Source organism: Aspergillus welwitschiae (genome assembly GCF_003344945.1).
Source record: "Aspergillus welwitschiae strain CBS 139.54b unplaced genomic scaffold BDQ94scaffold_4, whole genome shotgun sequence".
Taxonomy (NCBI): domain Eukaryota; kingdom Fungi; phylum Ascomycota; class Eurotiomycetes; order Eurotiales; family Aspergillaceae; genus Aspergillus; species Aspergillus welwitschiae.
In genome coordinates, this window is record NW_020798698.1 from 956,670 (window position 1) to 981,222 (window position 24,553).

A 24,553-nucleotide genomic window follows, 5' to 3' on the forward strand; every position below is an offset into this window, starting at 1 on the left:
TGTCTCCATCCGTCAATCGGCGGCGATCCCCCTTGTTGGACCATCCATTCCCACATCGTCATGCACTGACTCTGATTCCCTCATTCTTATATCTAATTTCTAGCTGGCCTGTCGCTCGTTTATTGTGTTTCTCTTCCAATTGTTGATGCTCCTCAAAGCATGACCTCCGGTTCGGTCAACTGCTAGCTACCCACCTCCCGCGTGTCAGCCTCGGTACCGCAATGCAGCAGAGCTGCGCTCGCCCATCCATAGGCTGAAACAACGAAGATGAGCTATTCCTACTCGCATAGCGCCGTTGCCGACTCTTATCGTCCTGCTCGACGAGGCTCTCTCGCGTGGTCCTCGGGCTCGTCGGAGCGGGACCCATCACCACCGCCATGGCCGAAACGGTGGGCTTCGAATGTACGTGAGGCGACAAGTAGTAGACATGGGTTATGGTCGCTATTCAAGCGGATTGCGAGATATGTCTTCACGGTCTCGAACGCTTTGATTGCTCTTTGGATCTGTACACTATGGTGGGGCGAACGGACTGTCTTTCGAGACAGCGTGAAGGCATGCAATTGGGGTAATTGGGAGAGATGGGTAGGTGATCCATGTTGTAATTCATCCCTTTCTTTCTTTCTTCCGCTAACTTCTCATGCTCGCTCGATACAGCCCCAAGACGCAATCCCACATCATGTCGCCTTCATCGCCGACCCACAATTAGTCGACCCTCACACCTATCCCGGCCGGCCATGGCCTCTTTCGACGTTGACCGTCAAATTCACCGATCAATACCTTCGGAGATCCTTCTCATCCATTCAGAAAGAACTAGGTCCAGATTCCGTGTTGTTTCTGGGTGACCTTTTCGACGGCGGCAGGGAATGGGCTACGGCATCCAGTTCCAGCCCGGAGAAACGCTACAAGAAATACAAGGACCGATTCTGGAAGAAAGAGTTCCATCGGTTCGTGAAAATATTCGTGGATACATGGAAAGATGGCGATGAGCATATACGTCACCCGCTCGGGCGGAGGTTGATCACTAGCTTGCCTGGAAATCACGACCTGGGCTTTGGTTCGGGTGTCCAGATCCCGGTGCGCGATCGGTTCCAGAGCTTCTTTGGCAAGAGCAATCGCGTTGATGTCATTGGGAACCATACGTTTGTCTCTGTCGACACTGTGTCGCTGAGTGCCATGGACCAGCCGGACCCGGAGACAGGCAGCTCGGGCATGGGCTCGGGCGATGGAGAACAGCCAAATGAACACATCTGGAGAGATACCCAGGACTTTCTTGACCGCATGAACGTGCATCGCGGCAGGGCGGAAGTTGAGGCGTTGCGCATGCTTGCCAATAAGACTGAGGGCCGTCAGTTTCAGCATCGGGCTGTTGATATCTTGGAACCGTCCGTGGACCCGCAGCTTAAGCCAGAGGTTGCGGGATTTCCCACGATCCTTCTTTCTCACGTTCCACTGTATCGCCGACCGGCCACGCCGTGCGGCCCCTATCGCGAACACTATCCGCCTAGTGGCGAGGGCTTGGAGGAGGATGACCGGAACGCCATTCCGATGGGTCGGGGCTATCAATATCAGAATGTCTTGACCCCAACCATTTCTCGGGACATCGTCTCGAAGATTGGGCCTAATTTGGTCCAGATGTATTCCGGTGATGACCACGATTACTGCGAGATCTCCCATCACGAGTTCAGCGGCTCTCCCAAGGAGATCACGGTCAAGAGCCTCTCATGGGCTATGGGGATCCGGCAACCGGGCTTTGTACTCACCAGCTTGTGGAATCCTCTTGATCTCACCACTGGTGAATCCGATGGGACCGCTAATGCCGGCCGGACGGTCCAGAACCACCTGTGTCTTCTCCCGGATCAATTATCCGTCTTCATCTATTACGGGGTTATCCTTGGTTTCACCCTCTGCGTCCTCCTTGTACGCGCTGCGATCATTGTAAAGTATCTCCCATCCAAGATGAGTCCCGACGAGCCCATTCTGCCCTTGTCGGAACATCGCTCCCCGCCCCCGCAGCGCGCGGCCCGCTACAAGACCCGATCTTCTGGTACGTCTAGCTCCACGTTCCCGTCGCCGCGCGGGCTGGCCAGCCGTGCGGTGAACGCACCTCCCTTGTACGCTACTTACGCGAGCTCAGATGAGGACGAAGTGGGCAGCGCCAAGTGGAAGCCAGCGCGTGGCGGGCCACGGCGGCCAGGGGCAAGTGCCTCCCAAGTCACCCTGGTTAAGGAGGAATTCCTTGCATCGGTCATGGGAGTGGCCAAATTCGCATTATGTTGGTACTTCTTCCTCGTCTGGCGATGGTAAGCGATAGTGTTTTTCGGTTCTGGTGCGTGGGTAAATATTGTCTGTACATAGATATTTGGGGCTTCCATCTTGTAACTTTGGGCAGGCGTGCATGGGTGAATGGCGTCTTCTGATGGTGGGGGGCGAAAAAAACATGACGAATATATTATAGGTACTAGATACATGTACAATGGTACTGGGGTGACTGGTAGCAGTTCCTGTCCCGCTTTATTGACTAGTAGTAACTGTACATTGGTGGTTCTGAAGATGTTGTCTGGTCAAGTTGTCCGTAGAGTAACTACTACTCTATTATATATAATATGAGTACTCTAAATCCTACTAGCAGTATATGATGCACTACTCATATACCACGTCGCCTGTAATACCCGTTTGGGCAGGGATCAGTTCGGTTAAGACAAAAAGCACGTTGACATAAATTCTCACATTCACCAATCGTTGAAACGATGAGTGTCTTAAAAACCATCAAAAGTTGGAAGGAATGTGGACATGCATTGACAGACACACACCGAGAAGGATTGCTTCCGGCATGGCATCTCTTAGCTGGGTCGTATAGCCAATTATAGGATAATATCTTCCATCACATCCGATATGGTGTAACGGCTAACATCGCCGCCTTTCAAACCGAAAGACTTGACCGCGGCAGCTCGGGGTTCGATTCCCCGTATCGGAGATGCTCATTTCTTTTTTGTCATTTTTTTTCCTTTCCCGCTAATTTATCTTTCTTTGTCTTTTCTTCATCTTAGTTTTGTCCACCCAATCCAACAAAGAAAGAACATCGTGGGTTGGCTATCTGCAAGTAATACGAATGCATGATGATGATGTCTATGTCCATGGGGTGATAGACATGCACTGAACCTTCCATCAACATCGACGGTCGATCCCTTCCCTGCCGGGCCAGGTGACCAACTCTAACCAGAATAGACTTTGGGACCAGACCATCAGCGTCGCAACCTCCCAGCAATCAAACCATTTCTCGCTTGCAATTGCTACTCGACTAGGAGCGGGCATATCTCGGGGATTCATCCCTACAGGGCCAATCACACGAGCATTAAAACACTAAATTAAGCATCCTGGTGGCGTTCAGCTCAAACGAATTCGCTCTCACCACCCATGTAATTGGGATGAAAAAGAACGCCCAGACTCTCTTTCGTTGACTGCCCAAGCCTAAAGCGGCTCCGGTGAGAAAAAAGGAGTGACCCTGAATTCAATTGTTGACTGGGGAGGAAGGCAATCCATGGTTGCCACCCACGAGCAAAGCGTGGCTGAGCTCGCTGAATGGCCGGAGCTTTGCTGGAATCTTCGGTTCGGGTACCCAGCAACCCCGGACTCACAGGACCAACACTCTGACACCAGGGACGGAATCACCTCAGGGTCTGCTCAATCGGTGTGTCAAGGAACCGTGTATATTTCCTATTGTGAGCTAGGAGATTTAGATCCCCAGCCGGAAATAGAGACGGGCAAGACAAGTGGGAGATCTGGCCCGCCGGCCACGCGAGTCTGGCTGGCCGTTCCCGGCCTCTTTTCCCAATCTTCTGTCTGCACCAGCCCGCGTCTGGCCTCATCTCCGCGCCTCTTCTCTCTAGATCTCTCTGGATCCAAACAGCCCGCTTCCAAATCACTGGCCGCGATAGCTCGCGTGTGTTATCCCGATTCTCAACTGACCGACCATGATCGTGGCTGAGACCGGTCTGGGGACCCGTGGATGATCGGGATGATCTCGGCCAAATGCCTCAATTTGACTTTTGTCCGCGCCGTCATAGTCAATCCTCGGGCCCCCCATGCTCTCTCTCTCTCAGCCAGTCTAGTCGTCTACAGCTTCATGTTGGCTTGGCTTGTCTCGAACTCGGGCACTGAGTGGTTCCTTCGTGTTTATCCCCCACTCATGGCGCCTCGGCCCAACGTTCTTCTCCAGACTCGGTACGTACAGTCGCAGTGAGACTGCGGAGTCTGGGGCCCCGTTCTCCCACCTCGCCCGATTCCGTGTCCAGTGGCGTGCAGAGAATGACTGATTCCGGCCGGTCTGGTTGTCGGTCTGCCGGGTCTGGGGACGAATCTACCTGCTCGCTGCCATCCCCGCGTCCCGCTCCAAATACTACATAAAGGCCTCCATGTCCCGGGTCTGGGGTAGAATGGATCTCTCATCATCTTACCTTCTCCGGCTCCATTGACTCTCACGCACTGCTACATTGCTCACCTAATCTACCTAATCTTTGCCTGACCCCACATCACCTACCTTCAGTCGATTGCTGTGCCTCTGGTATCCCAATCATACCATGGGTTTCTTGTTGAAGAGACCGGATGATGCGGTGGGCTCAGCGGCCCCCGCCATCATGATCGGTCTGTTTGTCTCCTTTGGAGGTATCCTCTTCGGGTATGTACTTCTTTTCCTCAGCCATGATGCGTTGAATATGGGGTCTGACCAGGATCTAAATAGATATGACACCGGAACCATCAGTGGTATCCTGGCCATGAAGTTCTGGCGGAAGATGTTCTCTACCGGATACATCAACCCCGCCGATGACTACCCCGATGTAACCTCATCTCAGTCTTCCATGATTGTGTCATTGCTCTCTGCCGGTACTTTCTTTGGAGCCCTGGCCTCTGCTCCTGTTGCGGATTACTTTGGTCGCCGCATTGCCATGATCATCGAATCATTTGTCTTCTGCTTCGGTGTGATCCTCCAAACCGCAGCCACTTCGATCCCGCTGTTCGTCGCTGGGCGGTTCTTTGCTGGCTTTGGTGTTGGTCTACTCTCTGCAACTAGTAAGTCGACAAGAGGTCCCCATTTCACCCCAGACACGTGCTAACTGGGACACAGTCCCTCTCTACCAGTCTGAGACTGCCCCGAAGTGGATTCGTGGTACCATTGTCGGCGCCTATCAGCTGGCCATTACTATTGGTCTGCTTCTTGCTTCTGTCGTCAACAATGCTACCAAGGATCGCATGGACACTGGCTGCTACCGCATTCCGGTTGCCGTCCAGTTCGCATGGGCCATCATCCTCGTTGTCGGAATGAGTGTGCTCCCCGAAACGCCACGCTTCCTGATCAAGAAGGATAGACATGAGGCTGCGGCCAAGGCGCTTGCCCGTCTTCGTCGGATGAATGTTGACGACCAGGCCGTCGTGGATGAGTTGGTGGAAATCCGCGCGTCCCACGAGTACGAGATGAGCGTGGGCAAGGCGAGCTTCCGCGAAATTGTGACTGGCTCCTTGGGTAAGCGGCTGGCCACCGGATGTGCTGTGCAGGCGCTGCAACAACTCGCTGGAGTCAACTTCATCTGTAAGTGTGCTTCTTTTACTTCTTGACAAGGCCCCCAACTAATCGCTTTCAGTTTACTACGGAACGACCTTTTTCCAGCGCTCCGGCATCCAGAACAGCTTTACCATCACACTCATTACCAACATTGTCAACGTGGTCTCCACGTTCCCGGGCCTGTACATGGTTGAGAAATGGGGTCGCCGGCCCTTGCTGCTGTTCGGTGCCGTCGGCATGTGCGTGTGCCAGCTGATCGTAGCTATTGTGGGCATGGTGGCTTCCTCGGACGTGGCCAATAAGGTGCTGATCGCCTTTGTCTGCATCTACATCTTCTTCTTTGCCAGTTCTTGGGGCCCCGTCGCGTGGGTTGTGACCGGTGAACTGTACCCCCTCAAGGCTCGTGCCAAGTGCCTCTCCATCACGACGGCCACCAACTGGCTGCTGAACTGGGCCATCGCCTATGCCACCCCCTACATGGTTGATTCCGGCCCGGGTAACGCGAACCTGCAATCCAAGGTGTTCTTCATCTGGGGCGGCTTCTGCTTCATTGCGGGAGTGTTTGTGTACACCTGCATCTACGAGACCAAGGGGCTCAGTCTGGAGCAGGTGGATGAGCTCTACTCGAAGGTGTCGTCAGCCTGGCGCTCTCCGGGATTCATCCCTTCGGCGCATTTTGCCGGTGCGGATACCGAAAAGGCCGGGCCGAGTGTGTACGAAGTGGAGGGTGAACTTCCTCAGAAGCGCGAGTCGCAGCACATTGAGACCGCTTAATCTGGATAATTTCTTTAATGGCTTGGGATATGACTTTATTTGTTTGGATATGGCTGAATATGGTTTTCTTTCTTTTTGTTTATATAGTTAGCCTATGATGTGATGTATTTAGCGCACGATATGATATATACGACTCCGATTGAATCATCGATCTCTCTTTCCTGCGTGTCATTTGCACGTCACTGGTGACTCTTGAGTAAAGGTGCCTGAGTGCCTGGGAGGATGACACCGTGTGACGCCTCAGGCAACGATCGCCCGTCGCTGATTGGGCGCCACCCCCCACCGGGTGACGTGCACGGGCCCACCACACGTGATGCTGGCCTGAAATCTGGGGCCAATCTTTCATCATTGGGGGAGGCTGCGATTCCAGATCGTCTCTGCTTCGCCTCGATCTTCATCCCCCTATTTCTCCCTCCCGACTCCCTCCTTCCCCCCTCCCTCGTTCACTGAAAATGAGGCCCTTTTCCTTTCCTGCTTTTGGATCAGCGACTGTACCCTGATCCCCCATGTTCATCTCCGACGTCGACCCCGACGAGGGGCTGTCTACCAGTGTTGCCCGGGGCGCTGAATCGCGCGTTTCTGACAAGGCCCCTTACTTTGATACCACCGTTGAAGTCGGTTCCATTGAACAGCATCCAGCGCCCGACGCAGGGCTGAAAGCGCCCTTACAGACAGGGTATGAATTGCAGGATTTGGGCCCCATTTGTGATGAGGATTCGGAAAATGCCTCAGCGGTCACTGAACGGTTGCTGGGAGAGGAGGGACCATTTCCGGGGAAGAATCAACTCGGCACTTCGATTGCGAATAACATTACACACCCATTGTTCCCACCGCTACCGTCCTACGGACCGCCTTCCCTGATTACCTCGGTTCAACATCTGATCATTCGCGGCGTATCCTTCGTCTTGTCCCTCGTTTTTCTCGGCACAGTCATCCTGGGCGCTCTTATCCAGACCGCTAGTGCATCTGTCTTGCAGATTCGTCGGACGATAGGCGGACAGGCTCCCCACACTACGAGAATATATCACGAGGAGGAGCGGTCACGGCAGGTAGAGCGAACCAAGGCATCGCGGAGGTGGAGTTACCGACGAGAGAAGGAGGTGGATGAGGAGGCACTGGATGAGTGCCCGCCCTTGGAAGGGGGCAAGGATCCGCTTGTATGCGATGTAGCATACTACGCTAGACGGGTAGGGCTAGATGTGGAGACATTCAAGGTGCAAACCGAGGATGGGTTCATCCTCACCTTGTGGCATGTCTACAACCCGCAGGAACACACCCCCTTGCCTCCTAAGGCCCGGCGCCCACGGGGTCCACACGTCTTCAGTGGCCAGACCAACCCCGAGGCCTCTCGTCGAGCTCCGGGCAAATACCCTGTGCTCCTGATGCACGGGCTGCTGCAAAGCGCCGGGGCATTTTGCGCCAACGATGACGACAGCCTTGCGTTCTTTCTGTGCAAGTCAGGCTACGATGTTTGGCTCGGAAACAATCGGTGCGGCATGGTTCCGGAACACACGACGCTGTTTCAGTCGGATCCACGGATGTGGGCATGGAACATCCAGCAGATGGGGGTGCTGGACCTGCCGGCACTGGTTTCCCGGGTACTCTTCGAGACAGGCTTTGAGAAGCTCGGACTCGTTGGCCATTCGCAAGGCACCGCAGAGACATTCATCGCCCTGGCCAAGGACCAGCGACCGGAGCTGGGGGAGCGGATCTCAGTATTCTGCGCCCTGGCGCCGGCCGTGTACGCAGGCCCCTTGGTGGAACGGGTCTACTTTCGCTTCATGCGGATTATCCCCCCTCTCGTCTTCCGGGCATTCTTTGGCATTCATGCGTTCATCCCCTTCATGATGACGGTACACCGCCGGCTACACCCGCGCATCTACGGCACACTGGGATACTATGTCTTTTCCTTCCTGTTTGGGTGGAGCGATGCACGCTGGGACCGAGGCCTCCGCGATCGGATGTTTCAGTTTGCGCCCGTGTACGTGAGCGCGGAGACGATGCGGTGGTGGCTGGGGGGTGAGTGCTTTGCTCACCAGAAATGTATCCTCGCGACGAGCGAGGTCACGCAAGCAGAGGCGGCGGAGGATCAGCGGGTGGCGCGGGGCCATGGCGAGGTTCTCCGTAGCAACACCGCGTGGTATGGCCCCCAGATGCCTCCTGTTGCGCTGTGGATCGCAAGCTCGGATGGTCTCGTGGACGGACGCCGGTTACTGCACCGTCTCGAAAATGGGCGAGAGCCGCACGTCCAGCTGGTGCACGCCAAGGTGATCGAGGAGTACGAGCACCTGGATGTACTTTGGGCGATGGATGCGATCGACCAGGTGGGCCAGGAAGTGCGACAAGTGCTTTGGGAGACGATGCCGCAAGAGGCACGGACGCGGTGCCGGATGCCACGGGGCGTGTGGACTGCACGATGAAATGCGAAACACAATACTTGATGACTGGATGACATACAACTGGGACTGGGATAAACTAGCATACACGGATAATTCGGCTGGGCGCATGTACATACATAGCATATACCATAGACATGTAGAGTATTGGGGAGGGGCCTTATAATTACCATCATTTATGATTCATTCGATTTATTCCTTCATGCCTAATGGCTCTGACCCCAACGCAGATGATAGCATCACCTGCCTGCTGACTTGTCGCTTATTCCATGCAGTACACAGACTCATCGCCATCCCCAGTAGTTGGATGAATCGTCCATCCCATGAATCATTAGTATATCCGACTAACACCGACCTCACCAATCCGACTCTTGCATGCCCCGAGCAGGGGCCCCCCAGTCACCCTCATCTCCAACGGCTGAACTAGTTCGATGACTAGTAAGGAGTTAGTGGCTGCTTAGCCTTCCCAGTTTCCACCCTTCCCCCCCCGCCATATTAATCAAGCCGCGTATATTACCCACCATCCACCTGGTCCTCATGCCCCTCCCACAAGTCCCAAAAATGACAGTTTGCTTAGCCCTCCGCACTGATTCAGATCATTGGCTCCGAGTATCCGGACATGCAGTAGTCAAGCACTCCTAAGCAGCCAGCTGGGTGGCCTAAGGCCTGTGGGGTGCACATGCATCTCATTTAGTTTACCGAGTTCCATCATGTATACTTGGTCACTTTGGAATGTGTGTATGTATCTTCTCTCGTCCTCAAGGTACCTTTTCCTTCCCCCTCGCTTGTGCCACTTGTGGACAACGCAGGTACTGCTACTGCCGCCGAAACCAGGCTTCTTTCTCATGCTACAATGGAAAAGTATATTCCCGGGCTTCTTCATGTGTTTCGATCGTGAATTGTGGATCGGAGGACAAGGGGGGTACGTCATATTCCTCTCCTCCCCTCTTCAGCGGTGTCTTGAGCCCCAATTTTTCGAATATCAGATAGATTATGGTGGGTTTAGGAGCGGAAATTGTATCAGATGAAAATAAAATAACTCATAGTTGAGGAAGGGTCAATCGGGTTGGGTTGGGTTGACTTTTGGGGATGGTATGGCCGGCCTGGTGTCTCACCATCGTCTAGCTGGTAGGGTAGTAGCTGGCTTATCATATGTCTTCAGGATCTACACTACGAATTTTGCTTAAGGGAGTTAAAATGTACATTGTAGGCCTTGACTATTCCGGCTGTGAGAGCCGGTTCCAATCGCCTCTATATTGTATTGGAGGGTAGGTACAATTCCGCTTCAGCGATGCAAATCCCACCATTAAAGGCAACCGGGTTATCCGAGGACTGGCTTTCGTATCGCCTGGGGGAGCGAATGGGTCCGAGGAGTTGGAGAAGAGGTGGGCTTTGGAAATTGGGGTGGCTTATGGGGATTCATACATAGGGAAGAGTTCTAGACTCCGACATTTGAGTAGAGACGGGATATGGTGAATGGGGGTTGTTGCGGACGGCAGAGTCAAGGCGGAACGATTGTTACACAAAATCGGGGAATAACAGTGGGAGAAAACGGAGAGTGATCTGAAGAATTCTCGTGAATCAAGGCGAAGGCCTAGAATTGCTTTTGTAAGGCTTTGGCGTTGAAGTAAGGGCGGGTGGCATGATGATAGTAGGACTACGAGTAATGGCAGTTGGAAGTAGAACTGAACAATGAGACCATCAGTACGGCGATATGTACACCTGAGGATTCCAATTAGGGCTGTAAAGTACTATATATAGATGGAAGAAGAGGTGAAGTTGGGCGGAAAAAACGGTTGAATTTGACTTCATCTTTGCTTTTTTGTGTTACTATTCTTTGCACAAAACTCTCGTATGAACATACTTTTGCACTGACAGCCTGTCTGCCGCGTCCGAGCGAATAACAGCAGCCCCGTGTTCCTCACTTTCAACGCAAGGTGTGCTGCCTGGAGAGGAAGCATGTACACCGACACTTGTCGCATCGCATATCAATCAGATACCCAGAAATCTCTCAGCAACATTCCAAACCATCACCACCACCACCACAACCACAACCCACCCATATCCCTGGAATTTCATGCAGCCACTGACTTGTTTAGTGCGGGGCACAGATGAGGGAAAAAATTATGGGTTGAAAGTTGAAACTAACGTGAGATTAATTAATCCATTGATTGAGGATGACGATCCGGGGGGTTCCCAAAAATCACCACCCCAAGAAAAATCCCAGCAATCGGAAATCCCAGCATAGCCCAAAATCAAATCAACCAAGATGGTGCAGGCCGCCCACCCAAAACAAGGAATCCCAGACGCCATCGACGTGTCCTTCCATGCAGCACGGATGCACTTTGACAATCAAGCATTGGACCAAGAAATTCTCCGCACGCGGGGCACCGCCACTGCCATCCATTCCCAGCATCATCATCGTTATGGCTGTGCGTCGGTGAACTAAGCGATCAAACAAAAGAAAAAACTTTGATTCTATGGAAACTTCCTCCATACCTCCATACGGGCCCCGAGTATCTGTTCTGCCTATCCAGCATGATTAAAAAAAGAACCGTATACCCACATCTTCGGCAGTTGAATGCTGTCACCGAAGTCATTATCTACCCGGAAAATAAGATTAAATAAATCACAAAACAAAACAAAACCCAGCACTCGCAGAATATGCAACTGCAAGATGCAAAAAGGCAGCCAACCACAGACTAACCCCCATCGAGTCTCCCATCCCTAGCAAGGTACCTTTCCCTAACGCGGAGCCACTCTCAACGCTAGCCTGGGCTTCATTTCCAGCCCGTCCGGCCCGTTCATCAATATTGGACAGAAACGAATACCAGCACCACCGGATATACCCTCGTCCAGGTTGCTGCCTTCGCCCTTCTTCTTCGATTGCTTTTTTGCAGTTCCAATTCATCCAGCCCCGCATGTAATTACCGTTCCCCGTGCCACTTTTTGGGTGGTGCGTGCCAGCTGGCTTCTCTTTTGGCTGCTCACCATCCCTATGGGGCGGCGATTCTCGTGACCCGTGTAGTAGCCCCAGTCTCTTTCTTGACTCGTCTTCTCCAATTCCAGTCAGCCTGACACTGGATTGACTTTATCCAGATCCCCTCGGTGCATGAGGGGAAAAAGCTAAAGCTTGCCGTCATGGCTCGGCTATGCGTGAGGGGGCGTGGACAAAACACTACATCTGATTGTCCACAATCCGCGGAGTGGAGCGTGGGCTGTTCTCTCTGCTTGCTTGCTTGCTTGCTTTGACTGCTGTCTGATGTCTGCTGTCCGTCTGTCTGCACGCCGATGGGCATCGATCGATCAGGGCGAGGAGCCCGCTTCCGTGGCCGGCCGTGTAGCCGTGGCCTCTTTGGGCTGTTGGCCGAGACCCAAAAAATTATAAAGACCAGGTCCGGAGCCAGATTCTTGTTTCACAACCAGAGCTCAATTCATCAAGCAAGGAGATCTTCCAAGCAAGCAATTCAGCCAGCCAACAAGCAAGACAAAGCGAAGCCGCAATCATCATTCAGCAAAGACTCCTTCCTTGTCATTCTTAAGTTCATCTCATTATGAAACCATCTACTCTCTACTCTTCTCTACCCTGGGTCATCACGTCCCTCTTCACGGTAGCTGTTCATGGCGCTCCTACAGGGACAAAGTCGAATCCTCCCCTACGAGGCTCCGAGAATCTGCTGGGTTACTCGGGCTCCAACACCGTGACGGACCAGTCCACCGATGATATCCCCTATGTCCCGGTGCCAGGACAGACGGATTCCGCTGACCTCGGCGTATACCTGGACTTTGACGATGTTGAGAACCCGCAACCGGTCCGTGGAAGCACGGGAGGAACTGACCCTGGACCTCGTATGTAGCGTCGATCCATGGAACCAGACCAGGCGTTTGGGTTGATCTGCAAATGATCTCATCTCACACCGGAAAATAGGCAACGACTACTACGATCGGATGAACAGCGATAAGCTGGCCCCTCCGGGAACGGACAATGGCCAGACGATCAATGCCCAATGGCCTATGGGTGAGTTCAATTTGCCTTGCCTTTTTTTTTTTTTTTTATCTTTTCTTTTTCTTTAATCGTTTAGCCCCTTTATTTGCTTTTTCGGCGGAAAAAGTTTAATGAGACAGAACAATGGCTAATAATCGGGTATAGGACTAAGCCATAATCGGTAAGCCGACCTGCCCTTGCTGCAATGCATGATGTACTATATACTAATTGGAGTGAAGGCTGGGATTGAATGAGTCTGGATGGGCTCGGCAAGAGAACGAGGTGGTGATGCCGGGCGCGACCGACATGGCTGGAGTGGATATGCGCCTAGAAGCAGGTGCCTATCGGGAGCTGCATTGGCATGTGGCATCGGAATGGTCTCTGGTGTTGAACGGATCGTGTCGGATCGAGGTAAGATGCAGATAGAGAGAAAGTCTGATAAACCAGTTTGTGAAAGCTAATTCTTATCAACCAGGCCGTTAATGAGAACGGACAAACTTTCGTCGATGACGTGAGTGCCGGTGATGTCTGGTTCTTCCCTCCGTAAGTTTTTCGCTCCAATTCCAAATCATTGTCCCTTTCATAGGGATGAATCGATGGATGGTTGGCTGACTCACTCCTTACAGCGGTGTTCCGCATTCCATCCAAGCCCTCGACTCGGGCGTCGAGTTTCTCCTCATCTTCGACGACGGGTCCTTTTCCGAGGATAATACCTTCCTCGCTACTGAAGTGTTTGCTCATCAACCGGTACCCCTCACTTGATCCCACCCAAATTATGTGTGATGATTGACTAACGATGGCTATAGCGCGAAGTTCTTTCTAAAAACTTCGACCTCCCCGTCGCCGCTTTCGACGACATCCCCGAAGATGAACTCTATATCTTCCCTGGCACTCCGGCACCGCAAAACATCTCCGAGCAGAATGTAACCGGCTCCGCAGGCGTCCTGCCTCAGTCTCAAAGCTACTCGTATCACTTCTCCGAGCAGCCCGCACACGAAGTGCAAGGCGGGTCCGTCAAGATCGTCGACTCCCTCACTTTCCCGATCTCCTCCAACACGGCCGCCGCGCTGGTGACAGTGCACCCAGGTGGCATGCGTGAAATTCACTGGCACCCGAGCAGCGATGAATGGACCTTCTTCATCAGCGGCAAGGCACGCGCGACCCTGTTCACGGCGCCCAGCACGGCTACGACGTTCGATTACCGCCCGGGTGATGTAGGATACTTCCCGCAGAGCAACAGCCATTATATTGAGAACACAGGAGATGAGGATTTGGTGTTTCTGGAAGTGCTGCAGACGGATGAATTCACCGGTAAGCCATCCTTTCCTTTCCTTCCTCTGTTTTGAAGAGTTGTAAATTTCAGTACTGATTGTGGTATGCAGATATCTCATTGGGCCAGTGGATCGGATCCACGCCGAAGCAGATTGTCGCGGATACGCTGCACCTGCCGCAGAGTGCGCTGGATCGGCTGAAGACGGAGAAGATGTATGTGGTGGCTGGATCGAATGAGACGGATGTTGCTACTACTGATTAGTAGTAGTTGCTATTGTGGGATGTTTGATGATCTTTATGATACTGATGACTGGACATATTGTAATGGGACATATTTTTTTGTCATTTTGTTATGAGGTTAGGTTAGTTCTGCGATAGATTTAGTTCATTAACTGAGGTTTATTTTGGGTATGATCAGATAACCTTTGTCGTATGACTCGTATCAGATACTGGAATGTACTAACTAGCTAGACTAGATACATGGCACCAATCCGAGTTGTGCTTTGCCTCCACTTCTCTCCACTCACTCAATCCTCATCCTTTCCCCGCATTACCACCTTATCATAGTAGTATTAATTTATAGACCCTCCGATCAATCTACACTATTGTTTATACTACGAACAAATCCCCACCCCAACAACCCTTATTCCCTGATACCGAAGGATACTATATACTAACCTCCCTAATAACCCCCTCATGCCTCGCACTCCTCGCTTCCACCTTCACCCCCGCCAAAACAGGATGACTGACCACTCCAGGCGTGAACCTCACCTCTTCTCCCTCTCCCTCCCCCTTCTCCAAAGAAATCCTCATGGCACTCAACACCATCCCAACCGTCACAAAAACACTCGCATCCGCCAACACCCGTCCGGGACACACTCTCCTCCCGAACCCAAACACCCAACCCGACGGATCCGGCTGGGGTTTCTCACCCAGGAACCGCTCGGGATCGAACTTTTCCGGATGTGGATAGATATTCGGATCGTGGGTTATAGCCCTGCAGACACATCAGCACACATCACGCTTTTCTATTTTCTTTTGAAAAGAAGGAAGTGAGATAAGTATACCAGATATTCCCCATCACTATCGCTCCCTTCGGAATCCTATACCCTTCATACACATCCCCCTCTACACAAAGATGCGGTATTCCCATCGGAGCAACCGGGTACCACCGGAGAGATTCTTTCACGATGGCGTTCACATAGGGTAGTTTATCCCGGTCAGAGAGTTTGGGGAGAGTGTGCGGACCTAAGACCGTGTCGAGTTCGGCTTGGGCTTTTTCCTGAATGGCGGGGTTCAGGGCCATGCTGAGGATGAATGTGCGGAGGGCTGATACTGTCTATACCATCTTTTAGATAATTGCTGGGAATGTAGAAGTATACGAATGGGGATGAGAAGGATATCTTACCGTATCAGCGCCAGCTATATATAGTGAGCCCGCTGTCCACTTGGCTATGAATTCTTCTTCTGCCGTGAGGGTCTTTTCCTCTTTAGTATCCTCCTCCTGGAGGAGGTTGCTCAAGTAGGACGGAGGTGCTATTCCGGAGGCCATCTGTTCCCGCACCATTCTGTACGGCGTCTCGATGGTAGTGAGGAGCTGAGTACGCCAGAACTGGCTTTTGCGTTGAGCAGAGAAGGGCAACCAGGAGGGGAGGTATTTCACTTCCCCATTTTTGTCAGTACAATCCCCTCTGTCAATTCGAAGAGAACAAAGGCACTAAGAACAGAGGAAAGAGGAGAATCATACAAACAGGCACCAAATCCACCAACCACATCTGATTCAGCACTGCCGAAACCGTCTCCATCGAGTCATCCGCCAAATCGACTAATTTATCCCTCCCGTGCGGGTTGATGTCGTACCCGTAGCCGATTTTGAGGATGATGGCGCCGGCTTCCCTATCAGATTATCTCATTTAGTTCTTCTTCAAAGTAATGTAAAAATCCAAAGTGATGTAAAAAGGAAAAGGAGGCTTGGAGGGATATACGTCTTCAAATGCTGTACCCACTCCCCCGGATCCTCTAACATACGACGCAATAACCGTCTTGCTTCGAGCTCCTGCAGCGTATCGAACCTCGATACGAGGGCTTTTGTTCCCAGGACTTGATGCAGGGCTTTACGGTAGGCGCGAAATCGCGCATTGTAGGGCTGCATGCCCAGAGTGTCTTTCCATCCGATCCTGTTTCATCTCATTCTATTAGGGATGGTTGTGGGATAGAAGGGTGAGAGGTGGGGGGAAACTTACATTTCTCCGACGAAAACTGGCTGTGGTCGGGAGGAGTACTTGAGGGAGCGTTTTTCGAGGAGTTCGATGGCTATTTGGACATCGTGAAGAATGATGATGGGTTGGTTGAGGATGGTGACGGAGGTTATTGGGCCTGCGGAGGGGGATTATTTATGGGGGCTTCTTGATGGTTGTGATGGTGGAGGTGGCTACCGTAGCGCTTTTTGTGTTCTAGCCAGTGTTGCCATTCTGGGGTATCTGGGGGTGGCAGGTCGGATAGGTTGCCGATGATGGGCTTGCCTTTGGGTCCGGGGGAAAGAGGGAGGGAGGGGGTTTGGTGATTGATGAGGAGGTAGAGAGGTAGGAGGGTGAGGCAGGCGAACGCGAGCGCGATTAAGATACTCATGGTGGGGTGGATATTAATGCGATGAGAAGTTGCAGGATTGAGATTTTGGCATCTGGCTTACATTCTGACATGGCGGGACGGACTGCGGCTGGATATATGCAGCTAGTGGTTAGGCTGGTTGCGGCGTCGAGCCAGCCGAGGCATTCGCTGGTGAGGTGGAGTCATCGTGGATAGTTGATGTAGTTAATGATGAGCAACGAGGACAATTGGTGTAGCGACTTGTTAGTGAACGCAGGACGCGACACAGCATATTAAATGTGCCAATGGAGCTGATTGCTATCTTTGGAGTTGCATTCCACATTCCTAGGCTGGATTCTCCGGCCTGATCAGTGGCTCTGCTATTTTACTGTCCTACGCTGATGCTTGGTGCTGACCTATCGTTTGGAAGGAGCCCCATGCTTATCGCATAGCTCGTGTGAAAAGCAGCATTATGCATGCCTGCAGCGCCTGCAGCATTAGTATTATGAGTGAAGGTGTTTAGGGAAGACATCAGCATGGAACTGCACTCGTGGCTATTGAATCTGACACCACAGCGTATATCGCAAATGAATGCCCTGATTCACTCACATATTATGTCTATATAAGCTCAATCAAATCAATAATTGCAACTTCTTTCTCTCCATCTATTTCCACTACTCATATCCTATCCTATGTTACTCTGCGAGATCTTGATAGCTATTATCCTTAGGGTTGGCAGTAATACATATATTTATCTGTCCTTGTTTTTAAAGAAGAGAAGACCATGTTCAGGAAGATAAACAAGCCCAAATAGTTCTATACCCACAGCAGTAAAAGGTTGCAAATACAATAGTCGGGGTTTCTAGTGACGGCAGCACCTCCAGATACACCGAGGAAGAAGTCCTAGTGCTGATCCTCGACTTCTACATCAGGTCATCTTTCGTGATACGTGATAAATGCATAAAAGCAGATCTCTTCTTTCTGAACCATCGCTTCGTCATAACAAAGGCTCAAACTGAATTATATCCGTTTCTGAGTACGTCTCTGATCGATTGATACTGATGAGAATATATGCCTAATGAAAGTGACCCTAATGCTGGAAACATTACCTTGTCGGTTATTTATCCACACCAGGTCAAAGATCTCCATAGACGCAGCCAAAGCCCGGGACCATGACCGCTATGTCGTAACCCAGATGGGAAAACCACACAAGTTTCTCATATCTACCCGTGCTCACTGGGGAAGCCTGAAAGCGTGCGCGACGAACTCTGGATACAGCTCAATATCTTCTTGCTATCAACAGAATCGACAAATGGTTTAGCAGAATTCTTGGGCCCAAAGGCACAGAGATACCTCAGAACATCCCGTGCTTCAGAGGTACCCTGGCCAAAAGGACTAAATATCCCTGCATTTAGGTGGTTTATATGCGATTGTCTAAAATCAATCCCATTTCCCTGGAAAGAAACTCGATCGGAGAAGTCTCCACATATCTGGTGTCAATGGTCAATTCATGGTAGGCGCAGGTGTCGATGTTGCTGGGACAAGTCACTGATCCTTGACTTTTTGCAGTTTCCTTCTCACATCCCAAGGTCGGCACCAGATCTCCTTCACCTTCGCAAAGTACAAGAAGGGGCAGAAGAGTGAAGCCGATGATGATTTTCTGGTCTTAGAAAATACTTGGCCCGTATGAAGCTAAGTATTGTGATTATCTCTATGATCTTTCCAGTATCACCTTGTTGCAATATTGACTGCAACGGATGTCTGTTAATCCAGCTGGCTCTAAAACAGATCAAGACATGATAGGTGGATAAACATGCGACTGCTTATTTCGAGATTCAATCATGGAAAGGGACGTCAGCTGTGGTGTTCAAACGAAGTGACGGAGTCTATATAGCCTATCGAATTGGTGCAATGAATGGATTTGATTTATCGACCTAAACGACAGATGATTAAAGGGAATCTAATGTGCTGCGGCATAGGGATCAAGTACAATGACATGTTTCTCACTCTTGAGCACTGGTAGTTGAAAAACCGCATCGATGACTACTACAGATATTGCGTAGATCAGTTGGAGCTTCTTTACCGCCTGATGCAACGTCGTAAATGAAATAAACGTCTACAATTGAATTCAAACCAGCTGGTGGTATGGAAGAAGATCTAGGGATACCCTCCGCCTCCGGGCCGTGGTCGACTTGTGGCAATCATGACCCGGAGTGCCAGCACAATCTCACCAATATCGTCATGCGAAGCGCAGATCTGAAGAGGTTTACTTTTACTCACAAAGACGGCTCAAAGACGCCCCCGCCCGTACCCATCTTATTCAACTTGCGCGGGTATTCCGCAACGAGTTACTGAATAGTAGTACTTTTGTATGTTGAACTAGTACCACCCTCTATACTCGTAACTACATATCCCGGGAACTGTTTCATACTACTACTAGTAGGATTTTACATCTCACGAGGAGAGGAGAGATGGCAGATGAGATTAAACAAGAGTATGATACAGCACCATCACTTATTCCTGGAGGAGAGAACAACATCTAATCACTTCTGTCCATTTCAAATTTAACACTAAGAGAAGAAGTTGGAGGACCAACAAGGAGGAGAGAACCAGGAGCTGGAACAACAGCCAAACCATCAGTACAGTCCAGGCAGGCGAAGATGGAAAATAAGTCCATTTCATCAAATACATGATTAACCAACTGAAACAGCCCTGTATCCACATTATAGTTTTTATATCCTACTCATCAAGAACCAATTTACTGGCCAGGCTCCACGAGGAGACATAATATTTTGCTAGACACGCACAAAACCATGGTCCTCAGCTACAAGTAAGCCATTGATGCTATTCTCCGACATATAGTGTATGTACCTGTATTACTAGGCCCGTAAGACGAGAGCTACTACTGTAGCAATATCTCAAGGAACATGGGAGAAATGTAACAAGAAAGAACGCAGAATTCTCGAGATTCAATATACATCATGCTGTTTCTGAGGGTTGAACTCAGAAGAATCCTACCCCAGGGAAGTTGAGTCCTGAGGCTTCTACCAACTACCATCAGTGAACTAACAAAAATCACGGCCTTAAACCCCTCCTCAAGGTAAATGGCAAAGTAAATGTCCTTCCGACTCCCATTTATGATGCGCAGTGTTGTCAAAGCTTTAGAGTGGGCTCGATGGTCCTAGAATCAGCCGATAACTCTTCGTTAACATATCTGGTCGAGATGGAAATGGTGTTGCTTCCGTTCGTTTTGACTGAAAAGTAGCCGGGATTATTGATCGTAAATAGTGAACCAAGTATCTTGTTGCCAGTTTGAATACCAAGAGACCCAGCCGTTTCCGAACAAGAGACGGGTGAGACACAATTCGTTCGGCCTCTGGTTGACCGTGACCTCCGCGTATGAATTGATCTTGTAATATTCATTCCTGGCATACACACCGCGTTCTGACGGGCTTGACCCTCCAATTTGCGGCATGAAAAATATGCTGGCATCCCTAACGTTACCCAAACCCATATAGGCAAACGCATCTGGGGTCGGGAAACCGGGTGTACAATCCGAGTCAGAAGAGCTTTCTCCAGCCGGACCCATGGAGCCCCTTCACCTCCGGGGAAATCAACCCATACGCCTACTGCTTGGCGAATCCTATCAACTTGGTCAATCCGAGTGGCCATTGGACTCGTGGCCGCAGGAACCGGAGTCGCGGTGGGAGTGCTCGCCAGCGTCGCTATCGGAATCGCCGTCAATGTGGTCGTCGGCGTTATCTATGACACGGCCATGGGGACCACCCCAACATACCGCAGTATTGGCATGGATGCCTTGACGGGGGCCATTAGCGGTTTTGTCGGCGGGGACGTTGGCATGAATGTACCGGCGTCGTGGGGGGCTAATCCAGTGAGCGCCATTGCCACGGAAATAGCTTTGACGCTCACAGTGGACACCATTGTCCCTGATCCAACAAGCTCTCTCAGTTCTATGTCTGATAACTCCTTCTCCGCTGCTAGTTTGGCTTCCGGGGGCTCCACGGCGAATGCTTCTGCGACTACCATCCCAGGCCGCATATCAGACTGGCCCAGGGAGAAACTTCGACAGCGGGGAAGCGCGACCAAGAAACAGCCACAAGTTCAGCAGCAGCAGCAGCAACTGCGGACGGGAACGGGAAATGACACGGGAATCTGGATCGCGCGAGCTACTTCCCGTGAGACAGCCACGACAGAGGACATCAGCTTGAATTCCTTCGGAGGCAGCTTCGATGGATCGCAATTCACGCTCCAGCTGAGTCCGGATCACCGGGTGTCATTCAATATGGATGCAAAGGCGGTGCAAGTGCCAATCTGGGATGGTTCGGGATCTAGGTTGTTGAGCGCGGTAGCCACTTTAGGTCGACCGTAGTGGATTGTCAAGACGTTACTATTTGTGTTTCAGATAATCTTAGGAGTCAGTCAGCCTTGGACGATGTGTCGTTGAAGCCAACCTTATTAAATTGGGTGCACCTCATAAATATTCCATATCATACAATGAAGTCCCATCTATTCAGTAAGTACGTACGATTCTATATTCTCTACTATCTATCCATAGACTCTACTTGTGGATCCTAGACGAAACAGTAAACAACGTTCGGCTGTCATCGTCAACCCTAAGCGACCCGGGCAATTGCCGCCAAGCACGGACCAGGTTGTGCTCGGGCCAACCAACGGATTCAGTTCCCTGCTCGCACCGTTGCTATTTGTCTTTTATGACGGCCAGGGGAGTGCTGGACCGTGCCGCGCCACTGAAGGATGACTGGCGGTCTAGACGGTCGGTGGCTGGTTGGCATTGAGTCAAAGAAGTGGTGAGTTCTCGTATTCAACCCCGGATTCATGCCAGCCACGTGGACCCGCAAAGCCCCGATCAGAAAAACTGGGCCTCCACCGCATCCCCCCTCCATCTGTCTTCTTTGTCTATCTTCCTTTTTCACCCCCATCTTTCCGAATTCTCCGCTGTGCTGTCACTCTCCCCCTTACTGCTCTCTACGTATACGCTCTCCTAAATTCTCCTGTAGCCTACGGGCTGACACCATGTCCTCCAATTCCACCACCAAAGTCAAGGCTCAAGGAGGCATCCTCGAAGGCAGCAATCCCGCCCATTATGACTCGTCGAATCCCATCGTTATTTTCATCATCCAGGTGGGTGTTCCCTACTAACTCCTCCAAATGCTATACTGCTAACGCCGACCAGGCCGGCATAATCATCATATTCTGTCGCCTGCTGCACTGGCCACTTTCCAAGATCCGCCAGCCGCGCGTGATCGCAGAAGTCATTGCTGGCGTCATACTAGGCCCTTCGGTAATGGGCCGTATTCCCGGCTTCACCGATGCCATATTTCCAACCGCCTCTATTCCCAATCTGAATTTGGTCGCGAATCTGGGGCTGGTGCTTTTTCTGTTCCTCGTGGGGCTGGAAACCAACCTGCGTTTCCTGGTCAGTAACTGGCGCGTCGCCGTTAGTGTGTCGGCTGCTGGCATGATTTTGCCCTTTGGTTTGGGCTGCGCCATTGCATATGGACTGTATAACACCTTCCAAGATGAACCGGACACGGTGGATATTAACTTTGGCACCTTTTTGCTCTTTATCGGTATTGCTATGGCTATCACTGTAAGTCACTTTCGAGTCACACACCGTCTATCGTACTAACCGCTGGGAAGGCGTTCCCCGTTCTGTGCCGTATCTTAACGGAGCTCAAATTACTGGGAACTAACGTCGGTGTAATCGTGCTCTCAGCCGGCGTTGGAAACGATGTCGTCGGTTGGATTCTACTCGCTCTGTGCGTCGCCCTCGTCAACGCCGGCACTGGCCTTACTGCACTCTGGGTCTTGCTCGTCTGTGTTGGGTACATCCTGTTCCTCACCTTCATCTTCCGACCACTTTTCCTGCGCTTCCTCCGCCACACGGGCAGCCTGCAGAAAGGACCCAGTCAGTCTGTAGTCGCCATCACGCTACTCATCGCACTGGCCTCGGCCTTCTTCACCCAGATCATCGGCATCCACGCCATTTTCGGCGGCTTCATCATCGGCCTACTATGTCCGCACGAGGGCGGCTTCGCCATCAAACTAACCGAGAAGATCGAAGATCTTGTCGCTGCGCTCTTTCTCCCGCTCTACTTCACCCTCTCCGGCCTCCAAACCAACCTGGGTCTGCTCGACAACGGCACCGTCTGGGGCTACGTGGTCGGCATCATTGCCATCGCCTTCACGGCCAAAGTAGCTGGCGGTGCTCTCGCCTCGCGACTTTGCGGCCTTCTCTGGCGCGAGAGTTTTTCCATCGGTGTGCTAATGAGCTGCAAGGGTCTCGTTGAGCTGATCGTCTTGGTATGCCCCTTCCCTTCCCACTATCACACTCCCCAACTGATCAACCCAGAACATCGGCCTCCAAGCCCGCATCCTCAGCACTCGCACTTTCACCATGTTCGTTGTCATGGCCCTAGTAACCACCTTCGCCACCACCCCTCTCACCGTCGCCCTCTACCCCAAATGGTACCAAGTCAAAGTCGAGCGCTGGCGCCGCGGCGAAATTGACTGGAAAACCGGCAACCCCATCCCCTCCGACGCCCGCACCGACAGCATCGCATTGGCCAAAGAACAGCACCGCGCTCTTCCCGTCCGCAAACTTCTCGTCTACCTGCGCCTCGACGGCCTCTCCAGCATCTGCACTCTCGCTGCCCTCCTTTCCCCAAACCGCCCCCCTCTCCCAAAACAACACCCGGACACCCTCGCCTCCCCTGACCCGGCTGCCGAAGAAACAGCCACAGCAACCACCAAGGCAGAAGAAGACGAAGACCAAGAAGACCAAGACCCAAAACCCACCCTTCAAGTCCACGGCGTCCGCCTCCTCGAACTCACAGACCGCGACTCCAGCGTCATGACCGTCTCCGAACTCGACCAACTACACTACCCCCTCTGGGACCCTGTCGTCAACACCTTCCGCGCCTTCGGCCAATGGCACGATCTTTCCATCGTAGCCGGCGTCTCCGTCGTACCGGAACACTCCTACGCCGATACAGTAGTCAGCATGGCCCGCGATGACTCGACGGATCTGCTCCTGCTTCCCTGGAGTGAAACCGGTTCTATGTCTGAGCATCACCCCTTGGATTTGAATTCCGTTCTGGATGACCTGAATGCTACCCGCTTCGTGGCGTCCGCGCCGTATACGGCTTTCGCGGAGAGTGTGTTGCGCAACGTACGGTGTAATGTGGGGTTGTTGGTTGAGAGAACGCCAACGAGGAGAAATAATGGGCGGGGGCTGCGCGATAAGCCCTCGCTTGGGGGGTTGAGTATACATAGTGGGAATTTGAATATGGGTATTGGCAGTAGTGGGGATAGGGGTGTTGCGGTGGTGCCGACGACGAGGAAAGCGCATCATATCCTGTTGCCGTATTTCGGGGGAAAGGATGATCGCTTCGCGATTCGGTTGGTACTGCAGTTGATTAGGAATGATCAGGTTACGGCGACGGTTGTGCATGTTGTTGGTGATCGGACGCCGATTGCTACGCCGAAGGCTGCTGTTGCGGGGGGTCTTGTGGGAGGGGTGAGGAATAGGAAGAAGGATAGTAGTAGTACGAGTAGCAGCGGTGGTGGTAAGAAGCGTGAGGTTGATGACTCGGATGCGGTGTATCTTGCTGCGTTGAAGGATTCGTTGGATGAGGATGTGGCGGCGCGGATGGTATTCAAGAAATTGGTTCTTGCGGGTGGGATCGAGCAGAGCAGTAGTGGGGTGGTGGAGAGGGTGGTTGAGCATGTCAAGGAGGAACTGGGGAGATTAGGGTCTGGGCAACGGGCTGGTGGGTTGGTTGTTGTGGGGAGGGGGAGTGTGGGGGTGGATACGATAGTGGATGATGGAGATGAAGATAAGGATGGCGGAGGAGTGCTGGGGGTGCTGGGAGAGAAGTTGGTGCAGATGGGTGGTGGGGATGTGTTGGTTGTGCAGGCGAGGGACACTCTATGATACGA

General features: G+C 51.9%; 7 protein-coding genes and 1 non-coding gene across 8 annotated transcripts; 7 read left to right on the forward strand and 1 right to left on the reverse strand.

Moving 5' to 3' along the window:
- The first annotated feature begins 56 nt into the window (after nucleotides 1–56).
- Nucleotides 57–2,817, forward strand: BDQ94DRAFT_136784 (putative manganese ion homeostasis (Fr)). Its single transcript, XM_026764943.1, has 2 exons — nucleotides 57–582; nucleotides 655–2,817. Exons 1-2 carry the CDS (start codon nucleotides 268–270, stop codon nucleotides 2,302–2,304), a joined length of 1,965 nt encoding a protein of 654 aa, XP_026630660.1. The 5' UTR covers nucleotides 57–267; the 3' UTR covers nucleotides 2,305–2,817.
- A 69-nt stretch (nucleotides 2,818–2,886) lies between these two features.
- Nucleotides 2,887–2,974, forward strand: BDQ94DRAFT_t34. The gene has a single exon. It is a non-coding gene; the product is annotated as a tRNA-Glu (tRNA).
- A 1,307-nt stretch (nucleotides 2,975–4,281) lies between these two features.
- Nucleotides 4,282–6,577, forward strand: BDQ94DRAFT_91794 (sugar porter family MFS transporter). Its single transcript, XM_026776840.1, has 4 exons — nucleotides 4,282–4,675; nucleotides 4,739–5,067; nucleotides 5,123–5,584; nucleotides 5,637–6,577. Exons 1-4 carry the CDS (start codon nucleotides 4,578–4,580, stop codon nucleotides 6,329–6,331), a joined length of 1,584 nt encoding a protein of 527 aa, XP_026630661.1. The 5' UTR covers nucleotides 4,282–4,577; the 3' UTR covers nucleotides 6,332–6,577.
- A 47-nt stretch (nucleotides 6,578–6,624) lies between these two features.
- Nucleotides 6,625–8,917, forward strand: BDQ94DRAFT_136787 (putative ab-hydrolase associated lipase). The gene has a single exon (XM_026764944.1). The coding sequence runs from the start codon at nucleotides 6,838–6,840 to the stop codon at nucleotides 8,749–8,751; it is 1,914 nt and encodes a 637-aa protein (XP_026630662.1). The 5' UTR covers nucleotides 6,625–6,837; the 3' UTR covers nucleotides 8,752–8,917.
- A 3,364-nt stretch (nucleotides 8,918–12,281) lies between these two features.
- On the forward strand, nucleotides 12,282–14,340 carry BDQ94DRAFT_157113 (putative oxalate decarboxylase; the record flags this gene model as incomplete). Its single annotated transcript, XM_026768699.1, has 8 exons — nucleotides 12,282–12,576; nucleotides 12,656–12,749; nucleotides 12,952–13,123; nucleotides 13,188–13,255; nucleotides 13,339–13,459; nucleotides 13,519–14,023; nucleotides 14,095–14,197; nucleotides 14,253–14,340. The coding sequence occupies 8 exons, from the start codon at nucleotides 12,282–12,284 to the stop codon at nucleotides 14,338–14,340; spliced, it is 1,446 nt and encodes a 481-aa protein (XP_026630663.1).
- A 150-nt stretch (nucleotides 14,341–14,490) lies between these two features.
- Nucleotides 14,491–16,612, reverse strand: BDQ94DRAFT_182901 (cytochrome P450; the record flags this gene model as incomplete). The annotated part of the gene is made up of 7 exons (XM_026774266.1): nucleotides 14,491–14,981; nucleotides 15,052–15,323; nucleotides 15,393–15,646; nucleotides 15,732–15,880; nucleotides 15,970–16,161; nucleotides 16,228–16,360; nucleotides 16,420–16,612. The coding sequence occupies 7 exons, from the start codon at nucleotides 16,610–16,612 to the stop codon at nucleotides 14,651–14,653; spliced, it is 1,524 nt and encodes a 507-aa protein (XP_026630664.1). The 3' UTR covers nucleotides 14,491–14,650.
- A 3,733-nt stretch (nucleotides 16,613–20,345) lies between these two features.
- On the forward strand, nucleotides 20,346–20,960 carry BDQ94DRAFT_166803 (uncharacterized protein; the record flags this gene model as incomplete). The annotated part of the gene is made up of 1 exon (XM_026770636.1): nucleotides 20,346–20,960. One exon carries the CDS (start codon nucleotides 20,346–20,348, stop codon nucleotides 20,958–20,960), a length of 615 nt encoding a protein of 204 aa, XP_026630665.1.
- A 665-nt stretch (nucleotides 20,961–21,625) lies between these two features.
- BDQ94DRAFT_166804 (Kha1p) lies at nucleotides 21,626–24,548 on the forward strand (the record flags this gene model as incomplete). The annotated part of the gene is made up of 4 exons (XM_026770637.1): nucleotides 21,626–21,733; nucleotides 21,786–22,202; nucleotides 22,253–22,915; nucleotides 22,965–24,548. The coding sequence occupies 4 exons, from the start codon at nucleotides 21,626–21,628 to the stop codon at nucleotides 24,546–24,548; spliced, it is 2,772 nt and encodes a 923-aa protein (XP_026630666.1).
- Nucleotides 24,549–24,553: the final 5 nt, after the last annotated feature.

Coding starts and splice junctions, on each gene's coding strand:
- BDQ94DRAFT_91794 (XM_026776840.1), top strand. CDS start 4,578: ATGGGTTTCTTGTTGAAGAGACCGGATGATGCGGTGGGCTCAGCGGCC. Junction 4,676..4,738: donor TTTGGAGGTATCCTCTTCGG/GTATGTACTTCT, acceptor GGATCTAAATAG/ATATGACACCGGAACCATCA. Junction 5,585..5,636: donor CGCTGGAGTCAACTTCATCT/GTAAGTGTGCTT, acceptor AATCGCTTTCAG/TTTACTACGGAACGACCTTT.
- BDQ94DRAFT_136787 (XM_026764944.1), top strand. CDS start 6,838: ATGTTCATCTCCGACGTCGACCCCGACGAGGGGCTGTCTACCAGTGTT.
- BDQ94DRAFT_136784 (XM_026764943.1), top strand. CDS start 268: ATGAGCTATTCCTACTCGCATAGCGCCGTTGCCGACTCTTATCGTCCT. Junction 583..654: donor GGGGTAATTGGGAGAGATGG/GTAGGTGATCCA, acceptor CGCTCGATACAG/CCCCAAGACGCAATCCCACA.